Consider the following 17,420-nt stretch of genomic DNA (forward strand, 5'->3'; position numbering starts at 1 on the left):
AATTGCTGTTTGATTTCTGCCTTCTCTCTTTTCTTATTGGAACCAAACTGAGGAGTTTCTGCCTGTAGCTGTGCATCTTGTTCCCATTGTTAGAAACACGGGTTTTATGTTGTACACTTGGAAAAGTTTACCTTGCTACCTCTTTGTGAAATACACAGTTTTCTTGTTTTGCTTCCACTTTTTGGAGCCCTTGTATGATAATCTCCATTGCTTTTGAGAGTGCCTCCACATATTCTTATGGTTGAGTTTTAGTTATATCTCTGTTTTATCAGAGAAGGAGTTTGCATTTTTATTTTGTTCTCCTTGTTGATTTGGATTATTTTTAAGAAGAGAAGGGGGAAGTGGAGTTTATGTCACTATTCTCTTACTAGATGTTAGTAATAGTAATAGTATCTTTAATACCTTCATTATCTTCACAAAGCATGTTGCTATATTTTAATACATTTTTAATTACTGAGAGAGTAAAACTTTTGTTGGGTTAACTAAAATGGATTCCTGAAATACTTTAGTTCTTTTTCTAAATTTTACTTAAAAATACAAAAGGGCTAGACATGATGGTTCATGCCTATAGTCCCAGCACTTTGGGAGGATGAGGCAGGAGGATCGCTTGAGGCCAGGAGTTCAAGACCAGTTAGGGCAACATGGTGAGATCTTCTCTCTACAGAAAAACAACACAAAGAATTTCATTTTATTTAGCTCTAAAGAATAATACATTCTCTATGTTTTATCTTTTCAAGTTGTGAAGACTTGACATATAGAAATGTCTGTTGTTTGATAGCTCATGTTATTCAGGAAGAATTCTGATAAAAACCAGAGGAAGAGTTTATTGTCCACAGAGGGGATTTAGTGAGTTTTATTTTGAAGAGAGTATATTTCAATTTTTGTAGTATTTACACTTTGACAATCATATGTGCTTTAAAAAAAGTATCTACTCATTTAAGCATATTTATATATTTCCTACAGAATTCTTGTCACTATCTCTGCAATTCCATCTTTTTTGTCCCCTGTTTTCTTTATGATTTTTAAAAGTCTTCTCTTCCAGCGTGTTACTACATCAGTGGGTTTGCAGTGGAGAAGTAATATGAGACTTTTCTCTTATTATAGGATTCTTGAGGGTTATGAGCATTATGCTTAACCTATTCTCTTATCTCCCTTCCCTTGATAAGAACAAAGCTTGGTGTTTTTGTACTTTTATGTAATGTCTAAGTGCCATATAGGAATCTGGTGCTAGTTATTTGGTGTTTTCATGTCACAAAAATAAATCATCACAATATAAAAAAAGTGTATTATCTATTTCTGTGTAACAAATTGCCCCAAAACTTAGTAGCTTAAAACAACAAATGTTTATTATGTCTCAGCTCTCGAGGGGCAGGAATATTAGGAGCAGCTTAGCTGGGTAGTCCTGCCTCAGGATGCTTTGTTCTTACATAAATTGCAGTTAAGCTGTTAGTCGGGTCCACAGTCATCTCAAGGCTTAACTAAATCCACACAATCACTGTAGATAAAGTCATTGCAGATCTTTAACCCCTCTGCTGTTATCCAATCTCCAGCTCACTGCTAGATATTTTATTTCTTTTTGCCATCATTAGCAATGGTATTTGCAATCCCCTGACTTTCTTCATGCTGTTCTTGTGTTCCTTTTGCTGTTTCCTTGAGGTCTTTTTCTTTTCATATAGGGTGTTTATTTGGCAAGCCTGTGTTTAGTTTCCTTTTTCTTTGTATAATCAAAGGATTTATAAATCATGTCAAAGACAGTTGTCTTGCCACCACTAAAATGGGTTCTGAATTCAAATCCCAATAAGGTATCTGGTGTGTTCTTAACTCATTTTGGCTGATTTTTTTCCTAATCTACTTCTAAATCCACACAGGCAGCTGTTAGCAGGCATCAGTTCTTTGCTGAGTGTTTACCACAGACCTTTCTTCCTTACTGCACGGACCTTTTCATAGACTTCTCTGATTGTTCTTATATCATGACACCTACTAATCCAAGAGAGAGAAGTGAAAGAGGAGGCCCAAAATGGAAGCTGTAGTCCTTTATAACTTAATCTGGAAGTGATATACTATCACTCTGCCATGCACAGACCAACACTGGTGAGAGAGGACTGCATAATGGTGTGAATACCAAGAGACAGGGATCACTGGGGACTACTTGCAGGTTGACTCCCCAAAATAGCAATGCTATATTTTGGAGTAAAGGACTAATCTTCATACTTCTGAATTTATTTCCAGTACAGTGGATTCTCTGTAAAAGAGATACAGTGTATTTTTAAAGATGATGAATAATGTTTATATACTTATTTCTGTTGCCGGGGCTGGAGTACAGTGGCATGATCTTGGCTCACTGCAACCTCCTTCTCCTGCATTCAAGTGATTCTCCTTCCCCAGCCTCTTGAGTAGCTGGGACTATAGGCATGTGCCACCACTACAGGCTAATTTTTGTATGCTTGTTAGAGATGGGGTTTCACCATGTTGGCTTGGCTGGTCTCGAATGTCTGATCTCAGGAGATCCACCTGCCTTGGCCTCCAAAAGTGCTGGGATTACAGGCGTGAGCCACCATGCCCAGTCTTATGTAATTATTTCTACCATGTTCTATGGAGAATAAGTATTTTATTATGTTTACATTGAATTTAAGAGACTACCCTGACAAGTTTACAGTGATGATTATTCATTTAGTTTAATTCTTTTAATTCATTTGATGTCTTACTAATGCAAGTTCTGAAGAATTATCCTTATAAAGTATTTGGAAGGAGATATTTAGCTAATTTTACTTATCAAGGATTTATTTGAAGGTAAGGTTTTTTTTTTATTTTTCCCAGATAGCTTAATCTCTTAGAGTAGAGACTATCCCTCTAATGTTAAATAATAGGGAAGGAGTAGCAACTTAACATTTGTATAATGCTCTTATATTTGTAAAAGCATTTTTCATTAATGTGTGGGAATAGACAAATTAAGTTTTTGGAATTGATGCTTGCTTGGTAATAAGGGATTCTAATACTGTTCTCAATCTTTTGGGGGGTGCATAGATCCCTTTCAGATTGAATGAAAGCAATAGTCTTTCCAGAGAAATGCACTTATGCACACAAAGGTAATTTTGCAGTTTAAGGGGATCATCAGAAGGTCTGTGGACTTTAGGTTTAGAACTCTTTCTTTGAAAGCACAGTTTCTAAAGTTCTCAGGCAGAAAGAAGTGCTTTTTGGTTTTCTTTATAAAAGGAAACAATGTACCTAACTCTAATTTGAAATACATGTTTTCATTTTACATGGCTTCTAATTCACTTTTTCTAATGATAGTTTGTGTTTCTTAATTTTGCTTTCCCTTTAGCATCTGGAGCATAAGAACAGTACTTATTTTCTTCTTTTCCAAGAGAACAGAAAGAAATAGTAAGTTTAATTTCAATTTTTAATAAATACTTTAAAAATACCTATCTTAGAGTGTACTGGTAAGACAAGCTGTAAAATAATATATTGGAATGATAATGTGGTAAATATTGAAGAGTTATAAATCATGAGAAAGGTTATAAATGATCAAGATGGTTCTGTTTTTAATTTGTGTTATTTCCATCTGGTTCAATTAGATGGTTTTTTACACAAAACAACCATTTTTAAAAAAAATTTGAGACAGAGTGAGGGGGATGGAAAGAGCCTTTTGCCCAGGCTAGAGTGCAGTGGCACCATCTCGACTAACTGCAACCTTGACCTCCTGGGTCAAGCGATTCTTGTACCTCAGCCTCTGGAGAAGCTGGGATTACAGGCGTGTGCTACCACACGCAGCTAATATTTTGTATTTTTATAGAGACAGAGTTTCGCCATGTTGTCCAGACTGGTCTCAAACTTCTGAGCTCAGGCAATCCTCCTGCCTCGGCCTCTCAAAGTGCTAGGATTGCAGGTGTGAGCCACAGCACCGGCTGAAACAAACATTTTTAAATAAAGAGAATTTATATTTGTTAAATTAATCTTTATGGAAAACTTAGTTTGTTACAGACTTTTGTTTCGTTTTTACCTCAACCTGTATTTTTACCCCATATATTATTTTGAAGTATATCCCAAATGTGTCTATTTTCATACATACAAAAGAATTCTTAATATCATAAAATATTAAATATAAAAATACTTTTCAGTTGTCTCATGAGTATCATTTGCTTTTAAAAAATTTTGTTTGACTAAGGATCCAAATAAAGTTTTTACAAATATTGGCCGGGCACGGTGGCTCAAGCCTGTAATCCCAGCACTTTGGGAGGCCGAGGCGGGTGGATCACGAGGTCAAGAGATCGAGACCATCCTGGTCAAAATGGTGAAACCTCGTCTCTACTAAAGGTGCAAAAAATTAGCTGGGCATGGTGGCGTGTGCCTGTAATCCCAGCTACTCAGGAGGCTGAGGCAGGAGAATTGCCTGAACCCAAGAGGCGGAGGTTGCGGTGAGCCGAGATCGCGCCATTGCACTCCAACGTGGGTAACAGGAGCGAAACTCCGTCTCAAAAAAAAAAAAAAAAAGTTTTTGCAAATATTAATATATGCTTTCAAATTGCCCTCCTCACTCATGACCTGTCTTCTTTTCTGCTCACATTAGGTGCTATAATCGACCCCAGTGCCTGTGTCCTTGCTGATACTCTTGACCCTTTTGCTCCTCCTTCTCGTCCTACTTACCTGTGAAAGCCTACCCTCTTTAAATATGATTATACGCCTAATCAATGACTAGCAAAACAGTATTCTTATTAAATACGTTTACAGGTTAATCTCATTGAAGCAGCTAAACTTGTTAGAGGAAAATCATATAATGTGTTCACCTCACCAGACTTACTTTAAATCTATGATTGCAAATATCAAATATGTACTTAAAACTGCTTTATGGTTCTGTTGTAATTCTCCAGTAAATTCATCTTTTTCTCTTTCAGCTTGATGTTTGTTATTGCATTTCTGCTCAAATCACTAATACCTGCCTCCCTACCAAAAACCAACAATCAAATCTAACCAAACTAAAACCCACCAGCCAACCAAATAAAAAAAAAATCAAAAGTTACACAAACAAACAAAAAAACCCACAAAATCTACCTGGTCACTCTTTACCTATAGTTTTACTTTATACAGAAAATAGATGTGAACAGATGAGAGCTACCTACACCACCAACTGCAGTTGTCCTTCAGTATCTGTGAGGGATGGTCCCAGGACCCTCAAGAATAAAAATGGTATAGAATTTGGATGTAATCTACACGTCTTCCACATACTTTAAATCATTTTTAGATTACTTATAATCTCTAATATAATGTAAATGCTATAAAATAGTTGCTATACTGTATTACTTTTAAATTTGTATTATTTTTTATTGTTGTGTTGTTATTTTTTTCTGAATATTTTTGATCCATGGTTGGTTTAATTGTCATGAGTGCTGAACTCATCCACATGGAGGGCTGACTGTATACTCTGTACTCATTATGGTTTCATCCTTCATTGTATTTTGAAAGACTGGCCTTGATCTTACCTATGGCTAACTGTCATTTATGCTCTGGATTCTAAATACTTTGGCTATCTCCAGAGCTTTGCTCTTGTAGTTATCTCCTGTAGTTATCATCTCTTTTGCATCATTTTCTATTTTATTATTCCTATTGGTATATAATCCTGCCTCAGTATGACTATTTGGGGGTGGGGGAACCTCCCCTGACCCTGCATTTCTGTTAAGCTACCACCAATTTCTCTTTCTTGTTCAAAACAAAGTTTCTTAAAAAATTGTTTATAGTTGGTAGCTCCTCTTTTCCACCCACTTATTCCTTCTTAGTATACGTTGTTTAGGTTTTGTTTCTACCGTTTTTTACTGCAGTGGCTCATTTCAAGGTCACTCATTAACTATGTCTTGTCAAAGCTAGTACTCAGTTCTCTTTTCTCATCTAGCTTAATCTCTTAATAGCATTTGAATTAATTCAGTTATTCACCCTTTTTCTGAAAAATTTTTATCTTTAAACTTCTTTGACAACACTTCACTGGTCATTTCTTTTTAGTTTTATTTGCTTTACTACTTCTACTAGAATTCTGCCTTTGATGTTTTTTGATAACTTGTTTGAGTCTGTGCTGTCTAATAGAACCTTCTATGATGATGAGCATAATCTTGTATGTACTGTTCAATATGATATCTGCTACCCATTTGTGACTGTTGAGCACTTGAAATGAGGCTAGTATAAATGAAGAACTGGATTTTAAATAGCTTAAATTTAAATAGCCCCATGTGGCTACTGGCTACTATTATTACATTAGACAGTGCATCTCTAGATGATTTTATTCACTTCCACAGATTTAAATATTGTCTATTTGTTAATGATTCCCAAATTTTAATCCTTAGTCCGGACTCTTCCCTTCAGCTATAGACTTGTATAGCTAACTATATAATTGACATTTCCACTTAGGAGTGTAGCAGGCATCTCATGAGTAAAATGGCCAAAAGAGAATTAATATTGCTCCTCCCCTTTATTCCCACTCATATCTGCTTTTCCCTTTGTCTTCTCCATCTCAGTAAATGCTTACCCTATATGATGAATAGTTAAAACTTGTTTTAGTTAGGGTTCTCCAGAGAAACAGAACCAATAAGAAATATTATGAGGAATTGGCTCATGCAATTGTGGAGACTGAGAAGTCTCAAGATCTGCAGTTAGCAAGCTGGAGACCCAGGAGGGCCAATGGTTTAGTTCCAGTCTAAGTCTGAAGGCCTGAGAACAAAGAGAGCCACTAAGTGTAAGTTCTAGTTTGAAAGCTAGCAGGTTCAAGACCCAGGAAGAGCTGATGTTTCAGTTTGAGTCTGAAGGCAGGAAAAGATAGATATCTTTGCTCAAGGGAGTCAGACATGGGGTGTTCACACTCATCGGAGGGAGGAACAAACTTCTGTTCGGGCCTTCAGTTGATTGGGTGAGGGCCACTTCATTAAGGAGAGCAATCAGCTTTACTCAGTCTATGGATTGAAATGCTAATCTTACCCCAAAACAGCCTCACAGACACCCAGAATGTTTGACCAATTATCTAGATACAGATCTGTATGGCCTAATCAAATTAACCATCACAAGACCAAAAATCTAGGAGCCATTTTTGATCTTCTTTCATATTCAGTCATGTTACTGGCAAGTCATATAATCTTTACCTCCAAAATTATCTTGAATCTGACCAGTTCTCACCTTTACCACTACAGTTCTAATGAATTATCATCTCTTGGTTGCACAACTGCTTTCTCACTAGTCTGTTTTTAAAGTATACATCAGACCTTTGGGTCCTTTGCTTAAAATTCTCTAATAGCTTCCCAGAGCAACCAGAGTGAAATCTGAATTCTTACTCCTCTGACTTTCTAGCTTATTCCTGTTTCTCCAACCTCTTCTTTCACTCTCCTTTATTCACTTTTGCTCCAGGCACACTCAGCATCTTTCTGTACTACAAACAAGTTCCCTGAACCTTACAGATTATTTTTTCTTTTTCTTTCTTTCTTTTTTTTTTTTTGAGATGGAGTCTCACTCCATTGCCCAGGCTGGAGTGCAGTAGCATGATCTCAGCTCACTATAACCTCCACCTTGTGGATTCAAGAAATTCTCCTGCTTCAGTCGCCCAAGTAGCTGGGATTATAGGCACCCACTACCATGCCCAGCTAATTTTTTTGTATTTTTAGTAGAACCGGGGTTTCACCATGTTGGCCAAACTGGTCTCTAACTCCTGGCCTCAAGTGATCCGCCCACCTCAGCCTCCCAAAGTGCTGGGATTACAGGCATGAGCCACCGTGCCCAGTTGAAATTTACAGCTGCTTAATTTATAAAATGGAAACAAAGAATGAGTAAGACATAGTATTTGATAGCACAATAGGGTAGCTATAGCCAATAATAACTGTACATTTTAAAATAAAGAGTGTAAATGGATTGTTTGCAGTTCAGTGGATAAATGCTTGAGGGGTTGGATACCTCATTCTTCACGAAGTGCTTATTTCACATTTTACATTGTATGCCTGTATCAAAACATCTCATGTACCTCATAAATATATATAGCCACTATGTACCCACAAAAAATAAAATGAGAACAGAAATAATTAGTTTTAGTAGCACTGTTAAAAGTAGTAAATGTAACTATATATGAAAGCATATAAAAATTGGGAAGTGTTAAACAAATGTGAGCTAATGGCACTGATTCTTCTTTTATTTTTCTTGAGTAAATGGGTTAGGACCCAGTACAATATTCACTTGAAGTGGGAATAGCAAGTGTCCTTGTCTAGTTCCTGATTTTAATGGAAAAGCTTTTAATATTTTACCATTAAGTGTGATGTTTGCTGTAGTTTTTAAAAAATATTAATGTTTTTTATCAGATTAAGGAAATTTAAGCTTCTGATATTGTTTTTGGTGATAGTAATATAGCAGATGGTGGAAGAATAGCATAATTTTAAAGCAAACACACTTTTTGACTTCAAGGAATAGCAAGATAGTAAAAAAAATATAAGAAACCCTTTTCAAGAGTCTTCTGGAACACGAAGGAAATCAAATATATGAATATTTTTAACTTATATAATAGGCAGATCTGGATGTGGTTATTAAAGGGATTTTTTTTGCCTTAAAATATATTTCAGAGGTTCTTTTTGTTTTTAATTGTACTGATTCATTTGAATAGGTATTACATGTGTGTTTAAAATCACTTTATAGAAGATTGTCTTGCAGTCACATAGTATTTTTTTAAGCCTGAAACTATTGGTCCTGTCCTTGTTTTTTGTTCTCGATTAGTTTTATTTCTTTTGTTTTACAGGTTGGACCCTGTACAAATTAAAGCAGGGATTGGCGGCTGCAGGCTGTAAGCCAATTCTTGCTCGCTGCTTTGTACAGCTCATGATTGGCTTTTATATTTTTTAATTATTGCAATATTAAAATGAATAATATTTTGACATGTAAAATTTACATGAAATTCTAATTTCACCTTTTATTGGAACATAGTCTTACTGTCTTTAGCTGCTTTCATCCTACAATGGCAGAATTGAGTATCCATGACAGACTGTATGTGGTGCTCTCATCAGGCACTTGTAGTACTAATTGTTTCATCATTTCAGGCACTTATAGGAGTAATCATTTCATCATTTCAGATTGTTGTATGACCAATTCAGTTATAACTTGACAGCATTTTTATTTTTTATTTTATTTATTTATTTATTTATTTATTTATTTATTTTTGAGACGCAGTTTCGCTCTTGTTACCCAGGCTGGAGTGCAATGGTGCAATCTCGGCTCACTGCAACCTCCACCTCCTGGGTTCAGGCAATTCTTCTGCCTCAGCCTCCTGAGTAGCTGGGATTACAGGCACGCACCACCATGCCCAGCTAATTTTTTATATTTTTAGTAGAGACGGGGTTTCACCATGTTGACCAGGATGGTCTCAATCTCTTGACCTTGTGATCCACCCACCTTGGCCTCCCAAAGTGCTGGAATTACAAGCATGAGCCACCGCACCCAGCCCATGACAGCATTTTTAAAGTGTCACGTGTATTGTTGTACTGTGACAATTATATTTTTATTACCCGTGCATATCCATCACGTAAAAACCAGAAGAGAAAAGTGAACTTTGAATGTTGCACTTTTAGTATGTAATGGAATGTGGACTATTTTGTTATTAAAATGCAAAGCATTCTACTTTTTATGCAATGATGTTATAGCTGTGCTAAAATAGTACAATATGTATTGACACTACCATACTAACTATGAATCATATTCCCAGCTCACAGAAAGCAATGAATACAAAAATTAGAAAATTTTAAATAGAATATTTAAATTTAAATATTTAAATAGAAATTATTGCAGAATTTCTTCATAAAACTGAAAGGGAAAATGGGGCTTTAGCCAAAGGAAATTTCTGAGTGACTTGTTTGTGAAAAAAGGAAAGCCATTTACCAGTGATGAGTTAATCGTTTGCTGCAGCAGAAGAAATGTGCTCAGGGAAAATATACTTAAGACTAGTAACGTTTCAGCAAGAACAGTTGCCTAAAGAATTGAGAAAATTCAGAAAAAGAAACATGAGTAATCTGTTAAAGAACAAGACAAATGATTTCAAGTAATCTTCATTGGCTGTTTTGTTGAGTTGACAGATGTTATCAGTACCTCTCCATTGTAGACTGAGTTGTCAACACTGAGCTTGAAGTGACTGAAGAATTAGTCTCTATAAAAAGTTTTTGCAGAACAACTTTAGGTGAGAATATTTTCAATAAAGTTTAGAAAACAGCAGTTTACTACAGCCTGAAGTGGAATCTGCTAAGATGTACTGTAAGTACTGGTAGTAAAAATATGTATATAGTAGAAAAAGACTTAGTTGTACACATTGTACAACACTCTTGAAACTGTAAGGTGTTTAAATTCTGTGGTTATTCATTGTATTATTCAACAACAGGTACTTTACAGAACATATTTGAATTTGTTGTTGTGTAGTGCCAAGGGGAATTTTGTTGCTCTCATGGACTTAACCATTGTCAGTTATGTGAATTTTAATCAGGAATAGAGGCTGACTATCTTGACTTGCCTCACAGCAGTTTATGGCTTAGCAGTGATAAAGATTTATAGTGATATTTTGAGCTCAGAATCTAGACTGAAATACTTCTGAATGAGAAGAACCAACTTTAGCTACTGTGTTTGAACACTGACTGGCTTTGGAAATTAGGTTTTGCTACAGACTTGATAATGGTTCTTAATTAATCCAACCTAAGATTGCAAGGCAAAACAATGTATATATGCAAAACCTATGATGTGGTAAAGTCATTTAGAAAACAACGTTGTAATGACAAGTAATCTTTTTAAAAGTGCTATAACAATGAAAACAAGAAGCAAGGTCACCATTCCCACACAGATTTGCAGCAAATACATTATCTGAGCTGAAATTATAGTTCCAGTAGAATTTTTCAGACCTCAATGCAAGTGCAAAGGAAATTTCCATGTTTCTAAATCCATTTCACTGTATAATTGAAGAGCTTCAGTCTTTGATTGGAAGTGATTAACTTCCAATGTAATAACATTCTTAAAGGCAAATGCCAAGAGAAGAATCTAATAGAATTTTATGAATGCCTTCCAAACTAGTGAATATGCTCAGTTAAAATCATGTGCTTGTGGATTGATATCAGTATTTGGCAGTAATTACCTGGGTGAGAAGACATTTTAAAAGATCAAATATGTAAAATCTCATTACAGATCAGCATTAATGGGTTATCATTCACGGTCCGTTTTGATGATATAGAACACTTAGCTTTGAACCTCAATTAACCAAAATATTTTTTCAACACCTCTCCACTGCTCCGCCCAAAGTATTCCATTCTTTTTACTTGTAGACTTATATTACAAAAAATTGAACTCAATTATTATGTAGGTTGAACATTCCAAATCTGAAAATTCGAAATCTGAAATGCTTCTAAATCCAAAATTTTTTTGAGTGCCAATGTGATACTCAAAGGAAATGGTCCTTGGAGCATTTTGGATTTTAGATTTTTGGATTTGGAATGCTCAGCTGGGGTATATTCTGCAAATACTCCAAATTTAAAAAAATCTGAAATCTGAAACATTTCTAGCACCAAGAATTTCAGATAAGAGATACTCAACCTGTATTTGAATTTAATCAATAAAGTTTTGTGGATATTTTGTATTTATTTTGTACTTTTTAGGCTGGGCACAGTGGCTTATACCTCTAATCCAGCACTTTGGGAAGCCAAAGCAGGTGAATCACCTGAGATCAGGAGTTTGAGACCAGCCTGGCCAACATGGTGAAACCTTGTCTCTACTAAAAATACAAAAATTAGCTTGATGTGGTGGCACACACCCCTAATCCCAGCTACTTGGGTGGTGGAGGCATGAGAATTGCTTGAACTCTGGAGGCAGAGGTTATAGTGAGCCGAGATCACACCACTGCACTCCAGCCTGGGTGACAGAGCAATATCCTGTCTCAAAACACAAAAAATACAGGTTTGATTTTGCTTTTTGGCCCATAAAGCCCAAAATACTTTTTTCTTTACAGAATAAGTTTGCTGATACCTGGATCAAAGTACAGATGTTTGTCTTCGTCTTATCTAACAAAAAATTACTGTTTTCTTTAAAGATGTTAGCAGATTTTGCACCCTTTTAAAAAGTAGTAAGTTAGCTAGCATATTGAAGACTACTTAATCTATTTTGAAAAACATTTTTATAGTAAAATCATCTTTTTATATATGTGAATTTTTACATAAATGATGTACTTTGAATTTGGTATTCAGGTGTTTGTTACCTAGAATGTCAGTGAAAAGAAGTAGTAATTTTATTTATAAATTTAATTAAGAATAATTATTTACATTTCATTTAATAACACATTCAAGTCATAAGTTCTTCTTTCCATATGGAATAGTTTCAATTTATATTAGTTAAATATTTCTAGAGAAAAACTAGAAACTTAAATAAATTTGTAAACCAAACATTGACATTTGTAAAAGATCTCCTCTGAGATGATTGTTTCTGTTCCACCATGCCAATCTATATAAGCAAATTTTAGAAATGTTTAATTTTGAAAAGTTATTAGTGTTCCTTTCCATGTCCCTTCTCAGATGTAATGTGATAGATTTTGAAGGTTTTTTTTAAAAAAAGTATTGCTTAATAGTTTCAGGGTTGACTAAATAAAACATGTACTTATTTCCTTATAAACCAAGAAAACATTTTTATTACCAGGGTATAAAAAGAGATTTGATACTGATTTTGTAAATTAATGCAGGTGGGGTATTGAAAAAGAAATAATAGAAAGTAGTGTTTCTGAAAACATTAAAAAATATGTATAATATATATATTTCAATTTAGAAAGGTGCTTTATGCTATGTAAAGTCAATTTTTTTTCCTAAATGGCTTGTAATATATAATCCAGGCAAAAATATGAAATATATGTGGGTGAAGATTGAGATAATTTTTGTCTTTACACATCAGTTAAATTTTGAGAAATCCTAAAATGAGGTTTTCTTATGTTTGCTACTGTTGTGTTTGGCATGATTTTTTCCTTATATCTAAGTATCTTAATATTTGATTTAGCTTTGATTTGAATCTTGTTTTCTAGATGAAGCACTGGATGATTTAAAGTCCCAGAGGAAAAAAATAGTAAGTTAACTTTTATTTAAAATTAATTTATATTAAACAAATAAGAACGGGATAATTAATGTTTATGTGTATAAGTTAATAACTCTCCAAGAACAAGTATGCTTTTAGATAGCATTTTAATGATGAAGTGAAATTGTGAATATTTTTGCTAGTTAATAATGATTGACAGGAAAAAGTAGTTTAGAGGGATTTTTGAGATTCTGAGAATTTATATCAGTTGGAAGCTGAGAAATAAGTAAATGAATCATATTGGAGGCCTAAATGATGCAAAGAGGGTAAAAAGGTGGATACCCAGATTGTTTATTAGAGCTAAAAAAGGACCAAATATCTCTACAAGTCAGTTCTCAAGTTTTCTTAACACCAAGAAAGAGAGGGAATCAAGAAGACTGGTTGTAAGAGAGAAATTCAACATGAAAATACTGAAGAAGAGATGGGCGGGGCGGGGAGAGAGAGAATTGTTTTCCACGTTTTCTACTTTCTGTCAGTAACTCTGATCACATTGATATCTATTGTGGAGCTAGTTGATGCATCCCTTTGGATGTGTTGGAAAGAGGGCCAAGAGTAAGACAGGAGGAGCTCTAGCTGTTGATATATAGTAGTCTGTAATAAGTGAATTGAAGTTGGTATTTGACATAGAGTTCCTTATTTTTTATATGATTATTTTTGAAGTATGAAAATGATAACTGCTGATAGTATAATGTTGTATAGAAATGCATTTAATGAAATTTAGTCAGGTGCAAATGATCAATCAATGTATTTTAGTCTAGTATGTAACAAGTAATAATTATGAAACCAATATTATGAAGTTTAAAATTAATGTTAAAAATTTTTCTGTGAATTGATGATAAAAGAGACTGGTCTTAAGGGCTTTAAGTACCTGAAAAGTAAGAGAAATATTTAATTTTAAAAGGATTCCTTAGCTTTATTTGTTTGCTCCTTATTCAGTATACTATGAAGTATTTATCAAAATTGCATTGGCAATTTTGGTGGTCCAAGTCGAAACACAGAAATATCTTAGTATTATGTTTCTGCTATTCTGCACATTATGGAACAGCCAGAAATTCAAAGTGAGGAAATACTGATGGTCTCAGTGATTTAGAAGTTGTGATATGATTGGTTTGACTTGCTGATGAGACAAAAAGAAGAGCTGGTACTGGTGATCAGAAACAAGTCCTGCTTATACCAAAATGGCAAAGTATTAAAGTAGAAAAGATGAAGAAGAAGACAAAATAAAAGCAGAAAAGAAAAAAGTCCTTAGTGATAAGAAGCAGCCCGGTGCTACTGACATCACATGGCCAGAAAATAGGATCTTGAAGAACATATGATTTTGGAAAATCTTTCAATAGAGAAACAGAGCCGACTTGGAAAATTGTGTGAAAAGACAAGTCAAGCTATTTACTACTTTTTAAATAGCCTTTAAAGAAATCTCATCATAAAAGATGTTCCATTTTAAGTCTGACAACAGTTGGGAAAGTTCAGAGTTCACTAGCTCTGTATGTTTCAATGGTTCATTAGGCCTCAGTATTAATAATTCAGTATGGCATTTCTTTTGCAGTATGACTAAAGAAAAGTAAGTTGGCGCTAATTTATTAATTAAACACAATTTGCATTTACTTGGTTATAATACTGTTTGCTACTGGAACTAGTCTGTGGTCAAGCCCTTAACTTAGCTACTTTGTTTGAGTAGTTTTACACTTTGGTTTATTTATTTTTGAGCTGGAGTTTTGCTCTTGTTGCCCAGGCTGGAGTACAATGGTGTGATCTCGGCTCACTGCAACCTCTGTCTGCCAAGTTCAAGCGATTCTCCTACCTTAGCTTCCCAAGTAGCTGGGATTACAGGCATGCGCCACCATACCTGGGTAATTTTGTATTTTTAGTATAGATGGGGCTTCACCATGTTGGCTAGGCTGGTCACCAAACTCCTGACCTCAGGTGGTCCACCCACCTTGGCCTCCCAGAGTGCTGGGATTATAGGTGTGAGCCACCACACCTGGCCAGTTTTACACTTTGGAAAGATAGGTATTAAGGGCAAATTAGTAAGGAGCATAGTGCTAACTAATGATCATGTTAGTAGTGGGAGGCAGAAGCTAAACATAATCAAAACTGATCTTGTTCATTGATGTTTAGGTTTAAATACTACATTTATAGTTTCAAAAATACTTTTATTGCTGCAATGACTACAGGAAAAAGAACTCTTGTCAATCTAAAACTATGTAAGTCCCAACCTTCTCTTTCATTAACAAAATTAATGCAAGTTATATTTACTACTTGATATTTTATTAAAAGTGGTTTTCTTGGGGATGCATCCGTTTAATCTGAATAGATTTGTAATGTAATTTGAAATTTGTAAAATTGTGATTTGTAATGACAGATATGAATTATCAATTGATTAAAAAAAAGTAGGACAATGTAGCATCTTAGTGTTTTAAGAGCTTAGTGTATTTTCTTATTAATATAAAGTTAGGAAGTAATCTTTAGTTAGCTAAAAAATTATCAAGTCTAGATGTGTGCATTTTACCACTTACATATTTTATGGTCCTTTAATAAAACTTTAGTTTTTAATAATCACTGTGCAAGCAGATAATCCCTCTGCATCCATGAACATTCCTTCAAAACAGTTCAAAAGTCAAGCTGTATCAAAATATATGAGTCAAGATTACCTCTCTAAGTGGCTTCATGAAAATTTTGTGCTTTTTTCAGAATGGTAGTCCTATGTAGTAATGTCTAGCATTCTTCGGGAAATTTATGTTTTTCTGAATCCTGAGAAAAATCACTTGCGAAATTGGGAACTTGAGGAAAAGTGTTATGGTTCCCTGAGAATTAAAGCTTAACAATCAACTATGGATGTTACTAGTTCAAAGGAATGCACTAATGTCAGCTGAAAGCAAGAGCAAGAAATTCTGACATGCCGAGTTACAGGTTAATGTTGACATTTCTGCGAACAGTACAGAAACATCTAGAAGTGGTACAATCTAATCAGTCTTGGGGGCATGTTATAAGTGTGCTTTTATGGCCCTCTCTTATTAATGGCGAGTCATTCTTGCAAATAAATGTTAATGTTTATATACCTACTATAATTTATAAATGTATAAAGTATGCTTTGTACAAATCCTATGCATGTTATTCCATGAAATAAGTTTTGGAAGCAAAAGAAGTCCTTAAATTGGCAATTTTAGCTTTTATTCTTTATAGGGCTCTTAACCTTATAGCGCCTTCAAATGTTACATTTTTATATTACCCAGTAATATTTTCTGGCTTTTCCCAGTATTTGAATATTCGCTTTAGGCTACACAGTAACAGAAGAAAATGCAAAGAAGAAAGATGTGACTATTATTGTGGAATATTCTTATATGAAAGCAGAAAATGATGTAACATCTGAATTAGTAAAAACATCATCACTTTCAACAGCAAACCCCAAATCAGGGTAACAAGAAAGTATTTTCAGCATGATAAAAGGATGAGTTAATATGGTATAACATGCTCCCTAATACTCTGAATTGCAAAGTCATTGCAAAATGAAAGAAGGTTTTCTTACATCTGGAATATTTGTCAACAATAAATATTGGATAGGGAAATTAATGCTTTGTGTGTTTTAAGATTCTATTTCAAGAATGATAATTTCAGTATTAAGTATTTGTAGAATTGTCTTTCAAAACTTAAAAAGTTTTCTTTTTTGACATTTATTTTGTGCTAGTGTGCCCTTCTTTTAATGTTTTCCAAGATGAAATGGCTATATCAAATAGAAATGATTTCACAATAATGTTATCATGTAATATAATCATGTATTTATGTTCTATCTTTTAAAACAAAGAAACTCCTAAAACTTTTAGTACCACCATATTACAGAAAAATTATTCATTCTTTGTTATATCACTCATTATATTTAAAATGCAAACTTATTAAAAATACAGAGTATGTTTTAGGGCAGGGGTATTCAATCTTTTGGTTTTCCTGGGCATATCAAATGGGAAGAAGAAGAATTGTATTGGGCCACAAATAAAATACACTAGCATTAATGATAGCTGATGAGCTCGAAAATAAAAAATTGTGAAGGAAGTTATAATGTTTTAAAGTTTATGAATTTGTGTTAGTCTGCATTCAAAGCAGTCCTGGGCCACATGTGGCCTTTGGCCGAGGATTGGACAATCTTGATTTAGAGAATTCTCAAGAATTGTAGTTTCTTGTTCCTGAATCTTGAGGTTAATCTGTTGAGTTTTTGAAAATGGTTTTGGGCCCATTTTGAATAACAGAGGTGTCACTGAAAATTATGTTAATGTTTTAGGCACTGTTGTGGACCCTTTCTCCTACATTATGTTTTTTAAAAACTGCACAGTAGTGCT

General features: G+C 34.4%; 1 protein-coding gene across 6 annotated transcripts in view; it reads left to right on the plus strand.

The window, feature by feature from the left end:
- Positions 1-17,420, plus strand: part of LNPK (lunapark, ER junction formation factor) — a 67,604-nt gene that overhangs the window by 17,022 nt on the left and 33,162 nt on the right. For all 6 annotated transcript variants that reach the window (XM_039470147.2, XM_010351819.3, XM_010351825.3 and 3 more), the window contains 2 exons: positions 3,323-3,381; positions 13,040-13,080. In XM_039470147.2, coding sequence (XP_039326081.1) covers positions 3,323-3,381; positions 13,040-13,080 — 100 coding nt within the window. The remainder of the gene's footprint in view (positions 1-3,322; positions 3,382-13,039; positions 13,081-17,420) is intronic.

This window comes from Saimiri boliviensis, chromosome 5 (genome assembly GCF_048565385.1).
Source record: "Saimiri boliviensis isolate mSaiBol1 chromosome 5, mSaiBol1.pri, whole genome shotgun sequence".
Lineage (NCBI taxonomy): Eukaryota > Metazoa > Chordata > Mammalia > Primates > Cebidae > Saimiri > Saimiri boliviensis.